This window comes from Eublepharis macularius, chromosome 8, assembly GCF_028583425.1.
Source record: "Eublepharis macularius isolate TG4126 chromosome 8, MPM_Emac_v1.0, whole genome shotgun sequence".
Taxonomy (NCBI): domain Eukaryota; kingdom Metazoa; phylum Chordata; class Lepidosauria; order Squamata; family Eublepharidae; genus Eublepharis; species Eublepharis macularius.
Window position 1 is genome coordinate 16,359,487 of NC_072797.1, and position 18,452 is coordinate 16,377,938.

The 18,452-nt window shown below is 43.8% G+C and overlaps 1 protein-coding gene across 1 annotated transcript in view; it reads left to right on the forward strand.

Annotated features, from left to right (window-relative positions):
- The window catches only part of DCC (DCC netrin 1 receptor), an 814,397-nt gene that overhangs the window by 495,714 nt on the left and 300,231 nt on the right, over positions 1–18,452 (forward strand). The window contains exons 10-11 of the mRNA XM_054986644.1: positions 7,136–7,284; positions 9,758–9,896. Coding sequence (XP_054842619.1) covers positions 7,136–7,284; positions 9,758–9,896 — 288 coding nt within the window. The remainder of the gene's footprint in view (positions 1–7,135; positions 7,285–9,757; positions 9,897–18,452) is intronic.

An 18,452-nucleotide genomic window follows, 5' to 3' on the forward strand; every position in this document is an offset into this window, starting at 1 on the left:
TTGAATCCCCTGAAGATGGAGGTTCTGTGTCTGGGTTGTGGGGCAATCAAGCTGGGGACCCGGCTCCCAGCCCTCGATGGGGTACAATTGAAACCTTCGCTGATGGTGAGGAGCCTGAGTGTGACCTTGGATGTCACACTTTCAATGGAGGCCCAGGTCATGACCGTTGCCAGGTCTGCCTTTTTTCATCTTCGACAGGCCAGGCAACTGGCGCCCTATCTTTCACCCTGGGACCTGGCCACAGTAATCCATGCAACGGTCACCTCCAGGCTAGACTACTGCAACTCACTTTACGCTGGGCTGCCCTTGGAATAAAATAAATAAATAGAATAAAATAAATAAATAAATAAATAAATAATATTGGGGGAGTGAGATACCAGTTTGTCAAAATTTTGAATGCTTGCAATTGAATAGGGAAGGCTCTCATTGAAAATGATTTCCAGATGTGATTCCAATGTTCCTATGAATACATAGTCTGCCAAGTCTTTTGATATTTTGAAGCCATAACTGCATGTTACTGCTTGATGGCTGCCAGCTGAGAGGGCAGCCTGCTGCATGGCTCCCCCTGTACAAGGCCCTCCTGCTTTATGTTGAGGTGCTATGGGCTTGGAGGGGGGAACCATTTCCCTGGCTGGCTGGGTCCCAGTCATGTGTATGGATGGCTCACACCCAGAGCAGCAGAGCTTGCCCAGACAGGTCAGGGCAGAGGTCCAGGGGTGACTCCAGGACCTGACCTGTACCACTAGTTAGGCCCTTGCCATCTATATATGTTCAGTTATGTGTTGTTGCCACATAAATATGGCCCATTTTGCTCCCAACATTTGTGTCTATCTCTTCTTTCCATCTGGGGTGGCAATGAGGTCAGCATTCTTACTCATCTGTTTTCTGGTACTGACATTCCCATATTGGACTCTGATCTGTATCTATGTGGTTATCAGCACCCTGATAGACCATATACCATCCACTCTATTCCACTGGGGTGGAAAAAAATAGTGAAGCACAGCTTAGATATGTGGCAAATAATTTATTTCTTCTTCTCTATGGAGAGACATAGGCATTATTCTTGCCAAAAGAATAAACTTGTGTCTGATCTGCATGTGTAGGATCCCATCACTGAATATTTCTCCATGCAAATTATGGTTTGCCAGCTCCAGGTAGGGAAACTCCTGTTAATTTGGGGGTGGAGCCTGATTTGAGGAGGGAAGGGACCTCTGCTGGGTATAATGCCATAAAGTCCACCCGACAAAGCAGCCATTTCCTCTATGGGAGCTGATCTCTGTAGTGTGGAGATCAGTTGTTATTCCAGGAGATCTTCAGCCACCACCTGGAGGTTGGCAACCCTAATGCAGATGATTATCGACACACAGGTCATCAAGGAGATGGATGTCAACCATAGGGAGTCACTGTTAGTGAATCATACACATTGACAGAAGAGATTTCTTGACAGTGGGAGCACCATACACCTCCTGAGTCACTATTTAGAAAATGAAGCTGGTCTCCTTCTGAACCAGGCAATTCTTCTGATAACTGCTTAAATACTGCAAGATACCCATAATGGAAGAGGAGGAGAGTTGAGAACCCTAATCTACCATATATCTTTGAAGGTCAGAGGAGCAATTGGCACAGGCAGCAGCGCTTAAAGGACTTTACTCTGGTGCAACGATGGCAAACGCCCTCACACTCAACCCCAAATCACTCATATTTGTGTGAACTTTCTTGTTAAACACTTGAACAAGAATTCTGGATGCTCATAAAATGTGTGTGAATGCACATTTGCACAAGTACGGGAGCTTTCCCCCTCCTTTTATCCCAAGCCATAAGCCCTGTCCTCCTGAAGGGCAACAGGACCAACCAGCCATGGGAGATGGCTCTTGAAACAGAGGAAAGACTCAGGCCAGGCCCATTTTCTTTCTAAATATCTCTTCCCAATCTTCTACAGTTTGCATCTCTGCTGGGGTGGAGAAAAATTGTAGTTTTTATAGGAACTGTAGATTTTGAACAGGAAGGCCAAGAAAACTAGAATTTCCACTAATCATAGCAATTCTGTAAGTTCTAAGCATGTACCAATCAGAACTAGACATGGGCACGAACCGAAATACAAACCAAAATTAAACACGAACCAGGCCGGTTCGTGGGTCACAAACCACGGTTCATCAGATCCCATTTCTGATGAACTGCCATGAACTTTTAGGCTGGTTTGTTTGGTTCATTTTTTAATTCGTCACTGCAGACAGCCTGGTGCCAATCAATCAGTTTCCTAGGCAACAGGGGATGGACTTCCTGCAGACCTTCTGCTGACCCGGAAGTGACCTTCTGCTGACCTGGATATGACGTTTTCACAAACCAAACAAACCAGTTCGCGAACCAGGGACAGGTCTGTGAAAGTTCGTGGTTCGTGAAATTTGACGAACCGTGAACCACATGTTTCGGTTTTTTCCCGGTTCGTGCCCATCTCTAATCAGAACTACCAGTCTGCTGGAATGGAATGATGAATGTTTTCAGCTGCCTTGTTGAAATGCTTTGCACTGAAAATTGCAAACGAATCATACCCGTCAGCATCTATGGCACCTGCTTGGAGAGAAAACAAACATTGCAAGCACAAGAAAGCTCCATGTTCAGATATTATTTGCAAGAATTAAAATATCAGTAGTCTCTTATCCTATCAATAGGATCAGCCAAGATACAGATCTATAACCTCTGAGAAAATTATATGATGGCTAGTTCTTTGTTTCAATACAGAGAAGCTGTCTTTAGCATCCTCCAAAGGGAGGTATTTGGATAAATGCCTACTAATGGTGTTTTTTCTTTAAAGCATTTCTTTATTATGTGTTGGTAGCAACTTCTAAAAGAAAGAATGACCCAGGACAGAAGTTGAGAGCGGGGAGAAAGGTCTTGCCTAGTATGAAAGTCTCCTAGAAACTCAAGTGCATTTCATTTCTGAAATGAACTCCCTTGTAGTATTGTCCTCTATTGCTCTCAAGATTCAGAAAAAAAATCTCCTAAAATGCTAACAAAGTTTATCCATTTGCAATACCTGCCACTTGCAATGCATGGGAGATAGTCTTTTATAGGTGCAGATTTGGGTTTCCTCCAATTTTTTGTAATCAGAATTTTTGCTAACACCAAGAAATTTAAAAACCAGTTCAGCTTCCAACTTTCTAATGATTCCCTTGGTAGGTGCCATTTAATGAGTTTTTCTTCCTACAAGGAATAGTTTACAAATTGAAATCCCTCAGATATTCGCAAGATGCACATGACTGGCTAGGGGAAGAAAAGCTCTATGATGCAACTGGGAAATGTTTGCTGTCTATTATTGTCAGAAGGGCAGTTGGGGTTACTTGCGTGTAACTCTTTTCCTGCAAGTGGCCATTGACTTCGACTGAGGGCAGAGCACAGTCTAATGGGTTGCTTGCAAAGGTCTGACTTTGGTTCTTAAATCAGAAGGAACTTTAATAGGAGAGGGAGAAGCCAAGTATAAATGTTAATTTTCACCAAACTGTTATTTAATGCTGGGAATCCGGGATTATTGAAGACTTTCTACATGCTGAGGAGTAAAGCATATTAGTTCAACCGTTGGTCTTGTAATGAAATAGAAAGCTAGGGGAAATGGAGAAAAAAAAACGCTTTCTAACTGTATTGATTTCACAACTGAGTATTAATATTAAATGCCTTTTAAAGTCCATTTATATTGTTTTTTTATGACATGGGGCTGTCAGCTCTTCATCGACTTCTACTTTTGCATTTAAAGGCTGTACAGGAGGTGGGAATTAGTAATGCTACCATTGCTCAGGCTGTCTATTTTGCCGTAATGTGCACTGAAGGACTCGGAACCCTCTTAGGTTTTGTTGCTGTTCTCATTCCTCCCATTTATTTACATAGAGGTCCCGATTTATAGCATCCCGCTCCCCAAAGGCAATATAACACTAAAGTATGGAACTCAAAAGTCAATAACGTTTGATCAAGGTAAAATAACATAAAAATATCCCTAATCATCTAAAAGCCAGTTGAGATACAGCTGAAAGATGTGCAGCCTCGGGGCTTTGCTAGATGTTTGGTGGGAGACACAGATCTAGAAACCCCTTGAGACTAGCTGAGCAGTGAAGGGCAGAGAATGCAGTTCGGCTTTCCCAAGGTAAGGGGAAACATTTAGGCATTACAGAGGGTGATGATGGTGATGATGATGATAATTACAACAACAGCAACAACATTTGATTTATATACTGCCCTTCAGGACAACTTAATGCCCACTTAGAGCAGTTTACAAAGTGTGGACTTGATGTCTTCCATGGCAGCACTGGGACTCTCCCAATTTGTATCGACCCCTACACATCAAGTGGGCCACACGCTAGATTTGATCTTCGAGATGAGGCTGAATGTGGCTCTAGAAGCAGTAGAATCAATGTCAGACCACTTGGTTCTGAAGGCTCAGCTGGGGATACCACTCCTCCTTGCAAGGGCAGCGAGCTGATTTGTGTTCGCCTGTGGAGACTTATGGACCCTATTGGGTTCTAGGATGCTTTGTGGGATCCGATGCTCCACGGTGGTTTGTTAGATGAACTGGTGGAGGACTGGCATTGCACTGCCGACTCTCCAAAGTCATTGACGAAATCTCTCTCCGTCACCCTCTTTGCACCCATGCCAGATGGGCTCCCTGGTATATGGAGGAGATCCGACAGAAGAAGCGGGAGCTAAGACGGCTTGAGTGAGTGTGAAGATGATCTCAGGATAAAGAGGCAAGATCATCTTATAGGATGTTTATGAAAGTCAATGAAGTGGTGGTGAAGGCTATGAAGAAAGAGTTTTATGCAGCCTCCATCGTGTCAGCTAGCTCACACCCAGCAAAATTGTTTAATGTGGTTCGGTCTTTGGTCTCCCTGCCAGAGGGAGGCTGTCAAATTTTGAATTTGGACATGAGCTGGGAATCTTTTGAGAGCTTTTTTGCTGATAAAATCTTGTCCCTCCACTGCGACTTGCCAGCCACAGTTGATTCAGTAAATGAGCTAGAGACCGCTTGGCCTTCAGGGCCAATATTTGATCATTTCAGCCCACTCTCTGGGGAGGAGATTGACAGGACCCTGCGATTAGTTAAACCCACCACATGCCCCTTAGACCCATGCCCATCGTGGCTGGTGAAAGCCAGTGCTGATGGGCTGTGGCCTTCATTGGAGGCCATTGTTAATCTGTTCTTAGGCTCCGGGGCTTTTTCCTGGGCCATTAAAGGAAGCCATGGTGAGGCATCTTTTAAAGAAATCATCAGTGGACCCCACTGACCTGGTCAATTACCGCCCGGTCTTGAACCTCCCATTTCTGGGAAAAGTGATTGAGCAGGCAGTGGCGGAACAGCTGCAGGGCTTCCTGAAGGATGTCTCAGCCCTAGACCCCTTTCAGTCTGGGTTTCTCCCGGGAAATGGGACAGAGATGTTGCTGGTCGTCCTCACAGATGATCTTCACAGACATCTGGACCAAGGTGGCTTGGCGTTGCTGATATTACTGGATCTGTCAGCAACATTCAATACAGTCGATTGTGATATTTTGACACACCACCTCGCCAAAGTGGGGATATGAAGGATGGCCTTGCAGTGGCTTGTCTCTTTTTTCTCAATGGTCGGGGACAGAGGGTAGCGCTTAGGAGAAATTGTCATCCCGCCACCCTTTGGTGTGCAGGGTCCCACAGGGAGCAATATTCTCCCCATTACTTTTTAATGTCTATATGACCACCTTGCCCAGTTGGTGCAAAGTTTCAGACTTGGGTGCCATCAATATGCAGATGACACCCAGTTGTATCTGATGATGGACGGACGGCCCGACTCAGCCCCAGATGTCCTGGAATGTGCTTTTGCAGCCATGACTGGTTGATTGAAACAGAGTCAGCTGAAATTGAACCTGACAAAGACAGAGGTACTGTACTTGAGCCAGGGGGGTTAGGCTCGGGACCCGGCTCCTGGCCCTCAATGGGGCACTGCTAGTGCCAGTTCCAAGGGTTAAAAGTCTAGGGGTGATCTTGGATGCCTCCCTGAAAATGGAGGCACAGGTCACAACGGTTGTCAGGTTCTCTTTTTTCCATCTGCGGCAGACCAGGAAACTTGTCCCTTACCTGTCAACACATGACTTAACTACAGTGATCCAAGCAACGGTCATCTCTAGGCTAGATTACTGTAACTTGCTCTATGAGAGGCTGCCCTTGAGCCTGATCTGGAGATGACAGCTGGTCACTGTCATTGGACATAGTGATGGCCAAAAGATTGGTGGTGAGAGTGCTGTTAAGTCATAGGTGACTTATGCTGACCCCTGTTGGGGTTTTCATGGCAAGAGACTAACAGGTGATTTGTCATTGTCTGCCTCTGCTGTCTTTATTGGAGGTCTCCCATCCAATTACTAATCAAGGCCGACCCTGCTTAGCTTCTGAGATCTGATAAGATCAGGCTCACCTGGGTTATCCAGATCAGGGCAGACAGGAGCGTAGATGACTGTAAGGTGGGATTAGATAGAATCATAGAGGAGAGGTCCATCAATGGCTACTAGCCATGGTGACTTAAATGTAACCTCCACATCCAGAGGCAGAAAACCTCTTAATACTAGAGCCAAGAGGCAACATCAGGCAAGATTATGGTTTCAGTGCCTTGTTTATTGGCTCTTCAAGACAACTAGTTGGCTGCTTTGTGGAACAAGATGCTGGACTAATAGTGCAATCCTAAAAAGAGTTACTCCAATCTAAGACCATTGGCTTCACTGGGCTTAGATTGCAGTAACTCTTCTTAGGATTCCACTGTAAATCAAGCACAGGTCTAAACCCATAGGGCACTTATGTTCTTAGCATTCTGTCCTCTGCCAGCTGCTTTTTCCACGCAAATCATGGTGGGAAGGTTTATGTGCATACCCAAATGACAGTCGCTTCTATTAGGACCACTCGATTTACTGGGATATTTTCCTTAAGTAGGGGATGTTCTTGTCACTTAAATGTGTTGTGCCTTGGCTTATTCTTGGGAGATTGGATCAAAGAAACTGTTTACTTTCTATATGAGTGACAGTATAATGATAAAACACTTCTTGTGTTGCATAGAAGCTGTAGTGCTGAATTGCCGTTTATTTGATAGGCTGTGGTAATATTGGAGTTTTTGTGTTTCTTTTAACACAGTGCAAATTCCAGGACCAGTGGAAAACCTGCGGGCTGTATCTACCTCACCTACCTCAATCCTTATTACTTGGGAACCACCTGCCTATGCAAATGGCCCAGTTGAAGGCTATCGATTATACTGTACTGAAGTAGTTACTGGGAAAGAACAGGTGAGCAAATACTTGAAGGTAACGTTCTATCAAAATGGACTTGGGTACCAATTAAGCATCAGATTAGCAATGTCTTGGCATTCTCTCCTACAGGGTTTTTCACTCTGCCACCGCTTGAGCTCGAACATTTTCAGTGGTTAGCCCAACATCACAGAATAGCTTGCCTGAACATGTGTGGGATTTTATTGAGTTTTAGAAAGGTGTTCAAGTTAGAGCTTTTTTGTAGGGCCAGTTCACAATCAGCGAACATAGTATGGGCTATAGCTTTCCTTCTGAGTGTCTTGAGTAGAGATTGGCAGGAACTGAAAAAATCTGAACATGTGGTTCGTTGTTCCTCAAATTTCATGAACCATGGACCACGAACTTTCATGAACCTGCCCCTGGTTTGTGAACCGGTTTGTTTGGTTCATGAAAACATCACATCCAGGTCAGAAAATCATCACTTCCAAGTCAGCAGAAGGTCACTTCCGGGCCAGCAGAAGTTCACTTCTGGGTCAGCAGAAGGTCTGCAGGAAGTCCATCCCCTGTTGCCTAGGAAACTGATTGATTGGCACCAGGCTGTCTGCAGTCACGAACCAAAAAATGAACCAACGAACCAGCCTAAAAGTTCATGGTGGTTCATCAGAAATGGGATCTGACAAACCATGGTTCGCGAATCACGAACCAGCCTGGTTTGTGCTTAATTTTGGTTCGTATTTCAGTTCGTGCCCATCTCTAGTCCTGAGTTGCTTTGGCTAGTGTTTTTGTTAAATACTCTTTTTGTATGTCACTGTGTTTGATGTTTGGGTTTATGCCACATTTTGTATTGTTTTGATATATTGCAAATAACTTTGAGTCTTAAGACAAAGGTCGGATGTAAGTATTTTTTTCCCCCAAAAATAAATATTGTTGGGCAGAAATTAGGAGGAATCCTGTTGATAAATTTAAATAGGAACAATGAGTCAAGAGGAAAGGTGGAACATAAGTATTTTAAATAAATGAATGGTAAAGTTTCTCAGCAGAACAGGGAGGCAGAAGTCTTCAAAACAATGCAGGTGATCTAGTAGTGCTGGCTGTGTGGATCATCTGTTAGTTGTTCTAGGCGAAGAGTGACCTGAAGTGAGGTATGGGGTCAAACACCTCTGTGGCTTCCAACAGAGAGAAAAGCAGACCCCTCACTTCTTGTTCTGTGGTTTGGGATCACCTTTCACCTGTCACACTCGCATCGTTTTGAAAACAGCGCTTGCAAAAGGCACAATACCTGGAATCATTTCACAAAAGATAGGTTGTGAGTTTCTTAATGCTTATCTGTCTAAACTTCTTTTAAACAAAAACAATTTTTTAAAATAAAATTACTTGGGCCATAGCCAACTTTCCTTGTCCCATTTATAAGTGCAGCTAAGAGAAATTGAAGGGGGAATCACAGCTTTTCATGAAGAACTTGAGAAACCCAATTGCCAAGCACATGGATCTGTGTACATTTTAGTGCTGGAAATACATAACTCAATTAAGAACTTCTGAATGTTTCAATATTTACCTACTTAAAACAAGTGCTCCTTAAATACATAAGAAATTCGAGTTGCCTCTTACTTCAGCACCTTGCCATAATTCAGCGCTCAAAAGTGCCCCCTCCTCAAAATAATTTTAACATGATGAGAGTGAAAATGCTAAGGGGACATTAAATGAATACAGCTGATCCAATCTGTATTATCATTTGTGAGGGATGGCGGGCGCAACAATCTCCATGCTTTGTGACTAACTTGAAAGGTTCCTGTTCTAAAAACATGATTACTTTCTTTCAATGTGAATTGTATTATCACAAATGGATACGTCCAGCTTTTTAAAAAATTTAAATAATGCCTGTGTCTGGTTAAGATTCTGACAAGCCCTTATACCATCTGTTTCTTTAAAGGGAGACTTCTTAGAAACCCTGTGTGAGCCACCTTGACTTCCAAGATGGAAAGAGGCAGGATATAAATGTGGGGGGGGGGGACTTCATGATAGAGTGTGGATAGTGGTCATAGATATGGCTGGCTAATATAACAACAACAACATTCGATTTATATACCACCCTTCAGGACAACTTAACACCCACTCAGAGCGTTTTACAAAGAGTGTTATTATTATCCTCATGACAATCACCCTGTGAGGTGGGTGAAGCTGAGAGAGCTCTGGAAGAGCAGTGACTAACTCAAGGTCATCCAGCTGGCTTCAAGTGGAGGAGTGGAGAATCAAACCCAGTTCCCCAGATTACAGTCCTGCTGCTAACCACTATGCCAAAATATGGTTTACAATTCCCTGCCCATAAAAACATAGGTATTCATGAAGGATAATAGCAATGAATTATCAACTGGTGTGTAGGGAGGTGGGGCGTTAAATATATAAAACCCAGACCATTTCTTAGAAAACAAAAAGGCTCAACAATTAGCACAATGTTCTGACTTGTGTCATATCTTTTTAAAGTAATACTGGTCTTGTTTTCCTTTGTGCCTAGAATATAGAAGTTGATGGCCTGTCATACAAGCTGGAAGGGCTAAAGAAATTCACCGAATATACCATACGATTTCTGGCTTACAATCGTTATGGACCTGGAGTATCTACTGAAGATTTGACAGTCAGGACACTTTCAGATGGTAAGCCAAAGCGAAAAATAAGCACCTACAGGGGGTGAGAACTGCTGTAGAGTAGACTCCAGATTTGATGTCTTTTGGCAGGATGATGGCTCAGTATGTGATAGAGCATCTGCTTTGTGTGTAGAAGGCCCCACATTCAGCCCCTGGCATTGCCTTTTAAAAGGCTCAGAGAGTAGGTAACATGAAAGATTTCTGCCTGAGACTTCGGGGAGCTGCTACCAATTAGAGTAGATAATACTGACCTTGATAGATCAGTGGTTGGACTGTAGGACAGCTTCGTATGTCTTGCCTCAATATTGCCATTTTGGATTTGTGGTTCATTCGTCGAACATCATATTCCCCAGCCCACTGGGGAAGAAATGTCCCATGGGCAATAATTAACAAATTGAATGGCAGACTGGCTCACTAACTTACTCAGTGGATAAACTCTTGTACAAGTCCCACAACCATGGTTCTAGGTTTTGATACCTGGTTGGGTGAGGTTAGGACCACTGACTGAAGCATTCTAGACAATTATTGGGTTTGATCCATGCAAAGCAGACACTAGTCAAGCTAGGAGGAGCCAGGGTTAGAAATCATGGAAGCCATCCAATTAAATTAGCACATTAATTGGTAATAGAAATACTCGTATTCCTGCCGGTTCAGTTTGCCTCATAATCACTAGAGGTGTGCATCAAAAAAAAAAAAAAGATTCAGCTCAATCCAAATCTGGACATCAGAGATACTATAAAAATTCGGTATTCTTGACATCCAGGTCAGATTCTCTAATCAAGTTCAGTAAGATTAGAGAATTCTGAATTTATCCAGTCATTATTTCCTATGGGAAAAACTAACTGGGGGGGCATTTTTCTAGCAAACTCCACCAAATGTGCAGGGTACCTATTCCACTGGGTCTACCAAAGGACCCCCCCCCCCCGCAAGTTTCAGGAAGATTGGGCTCTGGGGTCCGATTCTATAGGCTCTTGAAAAAGGCACTGCCCCCAGCCACTCTCCATTATTTCCTATGGGGAAAACATTTCCAAGGCTTTCCTGGCAAAGAGAAACCTTAAGCAAAGGCAACCCTTGGCCAAAAGCCAGACTCAATGCAAGTCACAATTCCATTGCAAGCTGAACCAACAAGTGCTTAAAACCCTAATCTGCCATGAATGCCTGCTGGGTGACTGTGGGTGAGTCAGTCTCTCTTAGCCTAACCAAACTCATACAGTTGTTGTGAGGATAGCAACATAAGCTGCTTTGGGTTCCCTTTGGGAAGAAAGACAGGGCATAAATTAAGTAAATAAAATGTCTATGCACGGTCTGTAGTATATGAGATAACAGCGCCAGTATCAGAGTCTTCCTCAATTTTTTAAGCTGCAGTGTTTTTGGAGACTATTATACTGACAGAATTCTGATGAGATAGTGCAAGCCTTCAATTATTTTGGTGTCCTGGATGGCCCAGGCTAAGCCCATTTCATCAGATCTCAGAAGCTAAGCAGAGTCAGCAAGGAAGTCCAGGGTCACTACGTGGAGGCAGGCAATGACAAGCTGCCTCTTGCCTTGAAAACCCTCTGGGGTTGCTCTAAGTCAGCTGTGACCTGATAGCACTTTACACACACACCATATATGTGTCCATGTATTTAACCCGTATAAATTTGTTGAAATTAATGGGTTTAGAAGGCTGTGGCTCTGGTAAGGGCTGCACTGTTAGCAATTCAAAAAACAAGGTTTTGGAAACCGAGGGGTATACTTCAAAGGAATGGCAAGTGGGAACTAGGTAGGAAGAAAAAGGGAAAGTCTGAAGCAAGTCAGGAGGGAAGAAGAGCTGGAAGACAGAGAACACCTTTTGAGTACACTGTGTGTGTCCTTTATCCTGGCTCCCATTGATGGGACACCGTCCTCTCTACTATTGCTAGTTCTCACTTCAGGGATTCCCGAGACCTTCCAGTTTGTGATCTGATCTTACCTAATCAGAGATCGAGAGAGTCTGTGACAGAATGCAAAACTGTGTATTTGCTCATGGCCAATGAGTCAGAGGGCCTTTTACCAAGAGTAGGAAGCAAGGAGCACGTGCCACTGTCAGAAGGAAATAAGTACTTTTTATTTATTTATTTAAACTATTGCCATCTCACATTATCTCCCTAGATTTGAGGCAGCCTAATGATGCAACGACAAGTTGAAAGGACACGGATGATTGTAAATCCATTATCAACGTAAAAAATAACACAGAGATTAAAAACACAGCCAGTTCTGCAAAAAATAGTTCACCCTCACCAAATGCCATCTTAAATAAAACCTTTCGTGCATACCTTCCTAAAGGCAGCATGTGAAGGCACCCACCCTGGTTGGCCATTCTAGGGGAATGAGCCTACCTTAAAGAATCTTTTTTTTTAATGCTGGCAATGGTCAATTCTAAGAGCCAAGCTACAAGTGACGCCTGACACAGGTTGGACACTTGTCAGCTTTCCTCAAGTTTTGATGGGAAATGTAGGCGTCCTGGTTTTACAGCTTGGCTCTCCATTACAGCTGCAAGACCAGGATGCCTACATTTCCCATCAAAACTTGAGGGAAGCTGACAAGTGTCCAACCTGTGTCAGGCGTCACGTGTAGCTTGGCTCTAAGACAAAGTGCAACAAGGAGAATAACAGAACATAGAATCAGAACATAGCTGGTGCTTGAGACTTAGTAGACCAGGAGATAAAGTTTGATTATTGTATCTGGGGTAACCCTTAATTCTAGAATGTTAACAAAAATCCCATATGAATAAACCTTCAACATGCTTAACTTGAGCTAAAACTGTAGGATGGTAAAAAAAAAATCCCATACAAATAAACCTTCGACATACTTAAATGGTTCAACTTGCGCAGATGCTGTTGTAAACAGGGGGGTTCATTATCTTTGGAAAAGGTTCACTTGTGGTATGGTGGCCTTACTTGGTGGTCTATTATTCCTACAGTTGACCTTCCTGTAATATGTTTTCAAGTGCCACTTGCACCAATCCATCTAATTGAGGTACCTTTTGTCACACAAAACAGACCTTGGCAGAATAAAACCACCTCGTGTGTATAATTAGGAAAACAAAAAAAAAACAGGAGAAAAATTAATTGTGTACATAATTTATGGAGATTGAATTGCAACTTTGAAGAGCAGGCCTGTGGCCTGAGCAGTGAACTTTGGCTTTCAGATCACGATCAAGTGAGGAAAAGAGTGATTGCTATTCATGCAGGTGTCTGGAAAGTACTCCATGAAAAGTGTTTCCAAAAGTTTTCTCCTAGAGCAAAAATGGTCAAGAGACAGCTTCTGTGACACCAGAGGCACAAATGCTGAGCCTAGACCTTCAATATACAGATACCCAGGGCTTTTTTTCCGGGAAAAGAGGTGGTGGAACTCAGTGGGTTGCCCTTGGAGAAAATGGTCACATGGCTGGTGGCCCCACTCCCTGATCTCCAGACAGAGGGAAGTTGAGACTGCCCTCTGCGCTGCTCCACTCCGTTCTAAACTCCCCTCTGCCTGGAGATCAGGGGGCGGGGCCACCAGCCATGTGACCATTTTCAAGAGGTTCCAGAACTCCGTTCCACCGTGTTCCAGCTGCAAAAAAGCCCTGCAGATATCACAAACTGAGCTTTGACTCTCAAAAGCTTATATCTTGGAAATCTTGTTGGACTTTAAGGTGTTAGAGGACTTGAATCTTGCTCTTTTGCTACAGACCATCTGCCTAAAACATTCTTAATGCAACATATTTTGCTTTGGGGAAATGAATTTGCATTTACAACCTGGGTGAAGGAAATTAAATATCATAATGCAGTTATAGAACTTTCATTTATATAAGTATTGATTTGTCTCAAACTGTTCCAACTTCTATTACTGGGGGTGGGGTGTCTGTTTTCTTCTGTGCAAACTTTTCTCCTATTGTACAGTGTCTGGAGTGAGCCAATCCTATTAATGTAGAAAATCAATAAGAAGGAATTATCCCATAAGCTCAGAGACCAAATCACATGGAATTACTGTTCTTCTTTCAGTTCTAGGAATTTTAAAAACAGATTAAAAAACAAAAACAAAATAACTAGATCAACGAAAACATTAACAGTGCAAACCACATACGAGGGCCAAATATATACAGCTCTAATGTGATTTATCTGTCTTCTACTCTATGACTGTTCATGTCAATTACTTTATTGGTTTCACCCTAAATACTTGTTACAAGCTTTTTTTACCTGATAACCATCCCCTTTAGGGCATTCCCTGCTTATTTACATTAATAAAAGCTCCGTGGTGTGCTGATTGATGTAACTAGATAATGAAACATCGATAGCCCACCTGAGATAACTTAATTACCTTTTGAATGTCACAGGGTAACCAATATTACTCATTCCGGGTGTCGTTTAATTGAAATGTCCACAGCTGAGAGTTTTGTCCCCAAAACTTGTTTGTTAAGTTCCTGGCTGCTACCTTCATTACTAAAACAGTGAAAAACGTGAGGATGCAGGGGAGAGGAAGGGAGACAAAGACCATAGTCTTTTCTGCACGGGGCTTTTTCATCGGTTCTGGCCCCATACTGCATCAATTTTGCTCCAAACATCTGCATGCATGGTAAAAAGAGGGAGGGAAGGCAGCATGATATAACCCAGTCTCATCAGTTCTCAGAAGCTAATCAGGGTTGGTACTCAGGAGTAGTGCCAGGGTTTCTGGCGCCCACAGCCCTCACGTGTGACATCATCACGGTCGTGCGCACAAGCCAGCCCGATTGCTGTGGCGGGTGGCTGGGATGGCGCGTGGGTGGCCTCCCAGCTCTCCTGCTCGGTTGCCCTGCGCTGGCCCAGACGCCTGCCCATGGCTGCTGCGCCCAGCCAGGGGTGTGTGCTGGTGGCGGCAGCAGCGCGGGGCAGGAGCGCTGGGGGGCTGTAGCTATGTGGCGCACACTCCTGCCCCCAGTGCCTCCTCCGGCTCCCCCTCTGGTGCCCCGTACCCAGAGCCAACTGCCTACCTGGCATCAGTGGGCGTGCCAGCCCTGTTGGTACTTGGATGGGCGGACTACCAAAGAAGACTGTACAGAGGAAGGCAATGACAAGGCACCTCTGCTTCTCACTTCCCTTGAAAGCCCCTTGCTGAGATCACTATAAAGTCAGTTACAACTTGATGGCAAGTATGTACATACTATTAAAAAAAATGTTTCCCTCAAATTGACTTTTCTAACATCAAAAATTGACATCTGTGCAAATCAGCATTTATATTTTAAGTACACCCATTTGTTACTTGGCATAGTTTTTGGAAAGCACTGAGAGGTCAGGAAAAAACGTTTATGCTTCTCTTGAAAACATGATAATTTAAGTCACCAAGCAGTGCCAGCATAGGGAAATCCTACCTATTTTCCTCTTTAAAAAATGTTTTGTCTTTGATTTAAGTAGTGATAATAAAGTCATCCATCTTTCCACCCCTTTCAGCTGGGAGTGGTCATATATCCAAGTTCTCATGATTATTAACACAGCCATCAGGAGGCTACTTCTCAACTCTGAACTACTTCTGAATTTAGCACCCGTTGAGAAAACATCAACCACTCTAAGCCATTAATATAGCAAAGAACTGGTCAGCCAACAGTCAGGCATTATGATTATTTCTCATACTATTCTGGTTAACCCCACAAGATGATAGAAAAGAGTCCAGTAGCACCTTTAAGACTAACCAACTTTACTGTAGCAGAAGCTTTCAAGAACCATAGTTCTCTTCGTCAGATGCATGGAGTCCATCTGATGAAGAGAGAATGGAGTCCATGCATCTGACAAAGAGAACTGTGATTCTCGAAAGCTTATGCTACAGTAAAGTTGGTTAGTCTTAAAGGTGCTACTGGACTCTTTTCTATTTTGCTACTGCAGACTAACATGGCTAACACCTCTGGATCTATCCGCAAGATAATGTATGAGTTAACAATTGAGAGTCAATTTAGAAGTAATTCTGAGATTAGGGACTGCATCTCCCTATTCTATCTGAAGAAACAGTTGCCTTTTTCTGGAGTGGATGAGAGGAGAAGGTAGACAGAGAGAGGGAAAAGAGAAAGAGGAGGTCAGAGAGATCCAGGCACAGGCCTAGGAAAGCCCAAAGCACTCCAGTATGAATCGTAGAAGTTAAATCAATAAAAGTGAATCTAGGTAGTGATTTGATTCAGTGTTTGGCTGAGTTGGGAAAGCAGTGGGAAGAAGAGCCCAGAAGAACCTGACAAGAACCATTAAACTGACAAGCAGAAAAAAATAATTATTGATTTATCCCTTCGACATTTGCAAAGGGGCCGCCTTGTTAGACTGTCAAAGCAAAATCAAACAGAAGTCCAGTGGTACCTTAAAGACAATCAACATTTATTTCGATACTAGTAACAAAGCTCGTGGGGGGGGAATACAACGGGCTCTAGAAAGGGGAGAGCAGGTGGGCATTGCCTCCTTCTCCATGACTGATCCCAGCTAGGTGAAGGGGGGGGGCAGGCATTGCCACCTGCTCCCGGCCACCTGCTCTGTGCCTGATCCCAGCCACCTGAAAGGGGGCGGGCACTACCACATGCTCTGTTGAGCCTATGAATTTGTTCTGATATGTTTGAGACACCTTGGGGATTAACTTGATTCCCTGCCAAATGTGTCTTCATAAGCATCAAGAGTTTAGGATAAAATTTACTACAGTGACAGCCACGACCTTAGGCTTTCATATAAACATACGAAACTGCCTTATTCCAAGTCAAATCATTGCTCCATTGTAGCGTCTTCTGATTGGCAGCAGCTGACAAAGGGTCCAGGCAGAAAAAGGTATTTCCCAATACCTGCTACCAGAAATCCTTTAAATAGAAAATTAGAAATGCCAGGACTAAACCTGCAACTTTCATCATATAAAGCATTTGCTCTAGTACTATGCTACAACTCCTCCTACAATGATCACAGTCATTGAGCTACGTCTGAACTGTACATCTCCTCGGAAGGGATGGGATGCATCTTCAGACCTCCATTATTAAACAGAAGGGAAAGAGATTTCAGCTGGGCTGTTCTCTGCCACAGCTTTCATCAATACAGGGATAATCAACTGTGCTGTCTAGATCTTGGGGTAAGAGTGGATTGTAAACTAAATAGGAGCAGTCAGTGTGATGCGGTGGCAAAAAAGGCAAACTCAGTCTTGGGTTGTATCAAAAGGGCCATTGCATCGAGATCGCAGGTAGTCATACTCCCTCTTTATACTGCCCTGGTCAGGCCACAGCTGGAGTACTGTGTGCAGTTCTGGAGGCCCCACTTCAAAAAGGATGTCGACAACATTGAGAGGGTGCAGAAGAGAGTGACGAGGATGATCAGGGTTCTGAGCCCTACGAGGAAAGGCTGAGGGCCTTGGGAAGTTTAGTTTACAGAAGAGGAGACTGAGGGGGACATGATTGCTCACTTTAAATATCTGAAAGGCTGTCATTTGGAGGAGGGCAAGGAGCTGTTCCAGTTGGCATGAGGGCAAGGAGCTGTTCCAGTTGGATGAATATTTGTCAGAGTTGATTTAGACTCATCCTGCATTGGGCAGGGGGTCAGACTAGAAGGTCTGTATGGCCCCTTCCAACTCTGTAATTCTGTGATTACCACTCCATGCTGGTTTCTGGAAGATATTGTTTGCTGCAAAAGCCCAAAAAGCTCCTCTTGTCTACACGAATCATTGGGCGAATCACTCCCTGGGTATTCTGGGCCTAAAAGTTTGCCTTGTCTTCAGTGTGCCACTGGTGGGGGCAAGATCATATTCTATGAAAATATTGGTATGATCTGGTGATCATGCAAAGTCTAGCCGAGGAACCTGCTGGCAGTAGAATCCTCCATGCACTCATACCTATTACTTAGCATAAAGAAGCAATCACAGAGAATGGGTTATGGAGCTCCTCATTCGATGGTGGTAGAGAGTGCCCTCAAGTCATAGCTGACTTATGGCGACCCCTGGTGGGGTTTTCACGGCAAGAGACTAACAGAGGTGGTTTGCCTTTGCCTGCCTCTGCAACCCTGGTCTTCATAGGAGGTCTCCCATCCAATTACTGACCAAGGCCAACCCTGCTTAGCTTCTGAGATCTGACGAGATCAGGCTCACTTGGGCTATACAGGTCAGATTGTCACATCTCATTTGATAATTAGCAGCTAATAAGTTTCCTGAAGATGGAAAGAAATGGGTTGATGTGTTTAGCTTTTGCCTTATAGGAGAGTTCTGTGGGGCCAGCTGGGATGGCATGCACCCTCGTAACTGAAGTGACACATATAGAGGTGGGGGGGGGGGTTAACTAAGAAAAATCAAAAAGAGTCCAGTAACCAACTTTATTGTAGCATAAGCTTTCAAGAATCACAGTTCTCTTCATCAGATGCATGGAAGGCAAGAAGAAACTGGTCAGATATAGAGGAGGAGAGGGGAGGGAGGAGTAGATGCAAACAGTAGCTTCTGATATGGAAATCTGTTAAGGAAATCAGTTATCTCTGATAATGAGATAACCATTCATAGTCCCTATTCAGTCCCAGCTTGACAGAGTCAAATTTACATATGAATTCCAATTCAGCAGCATCCCGTTGGATTTTGTTTTTGAAAGGTTTCTGTTGA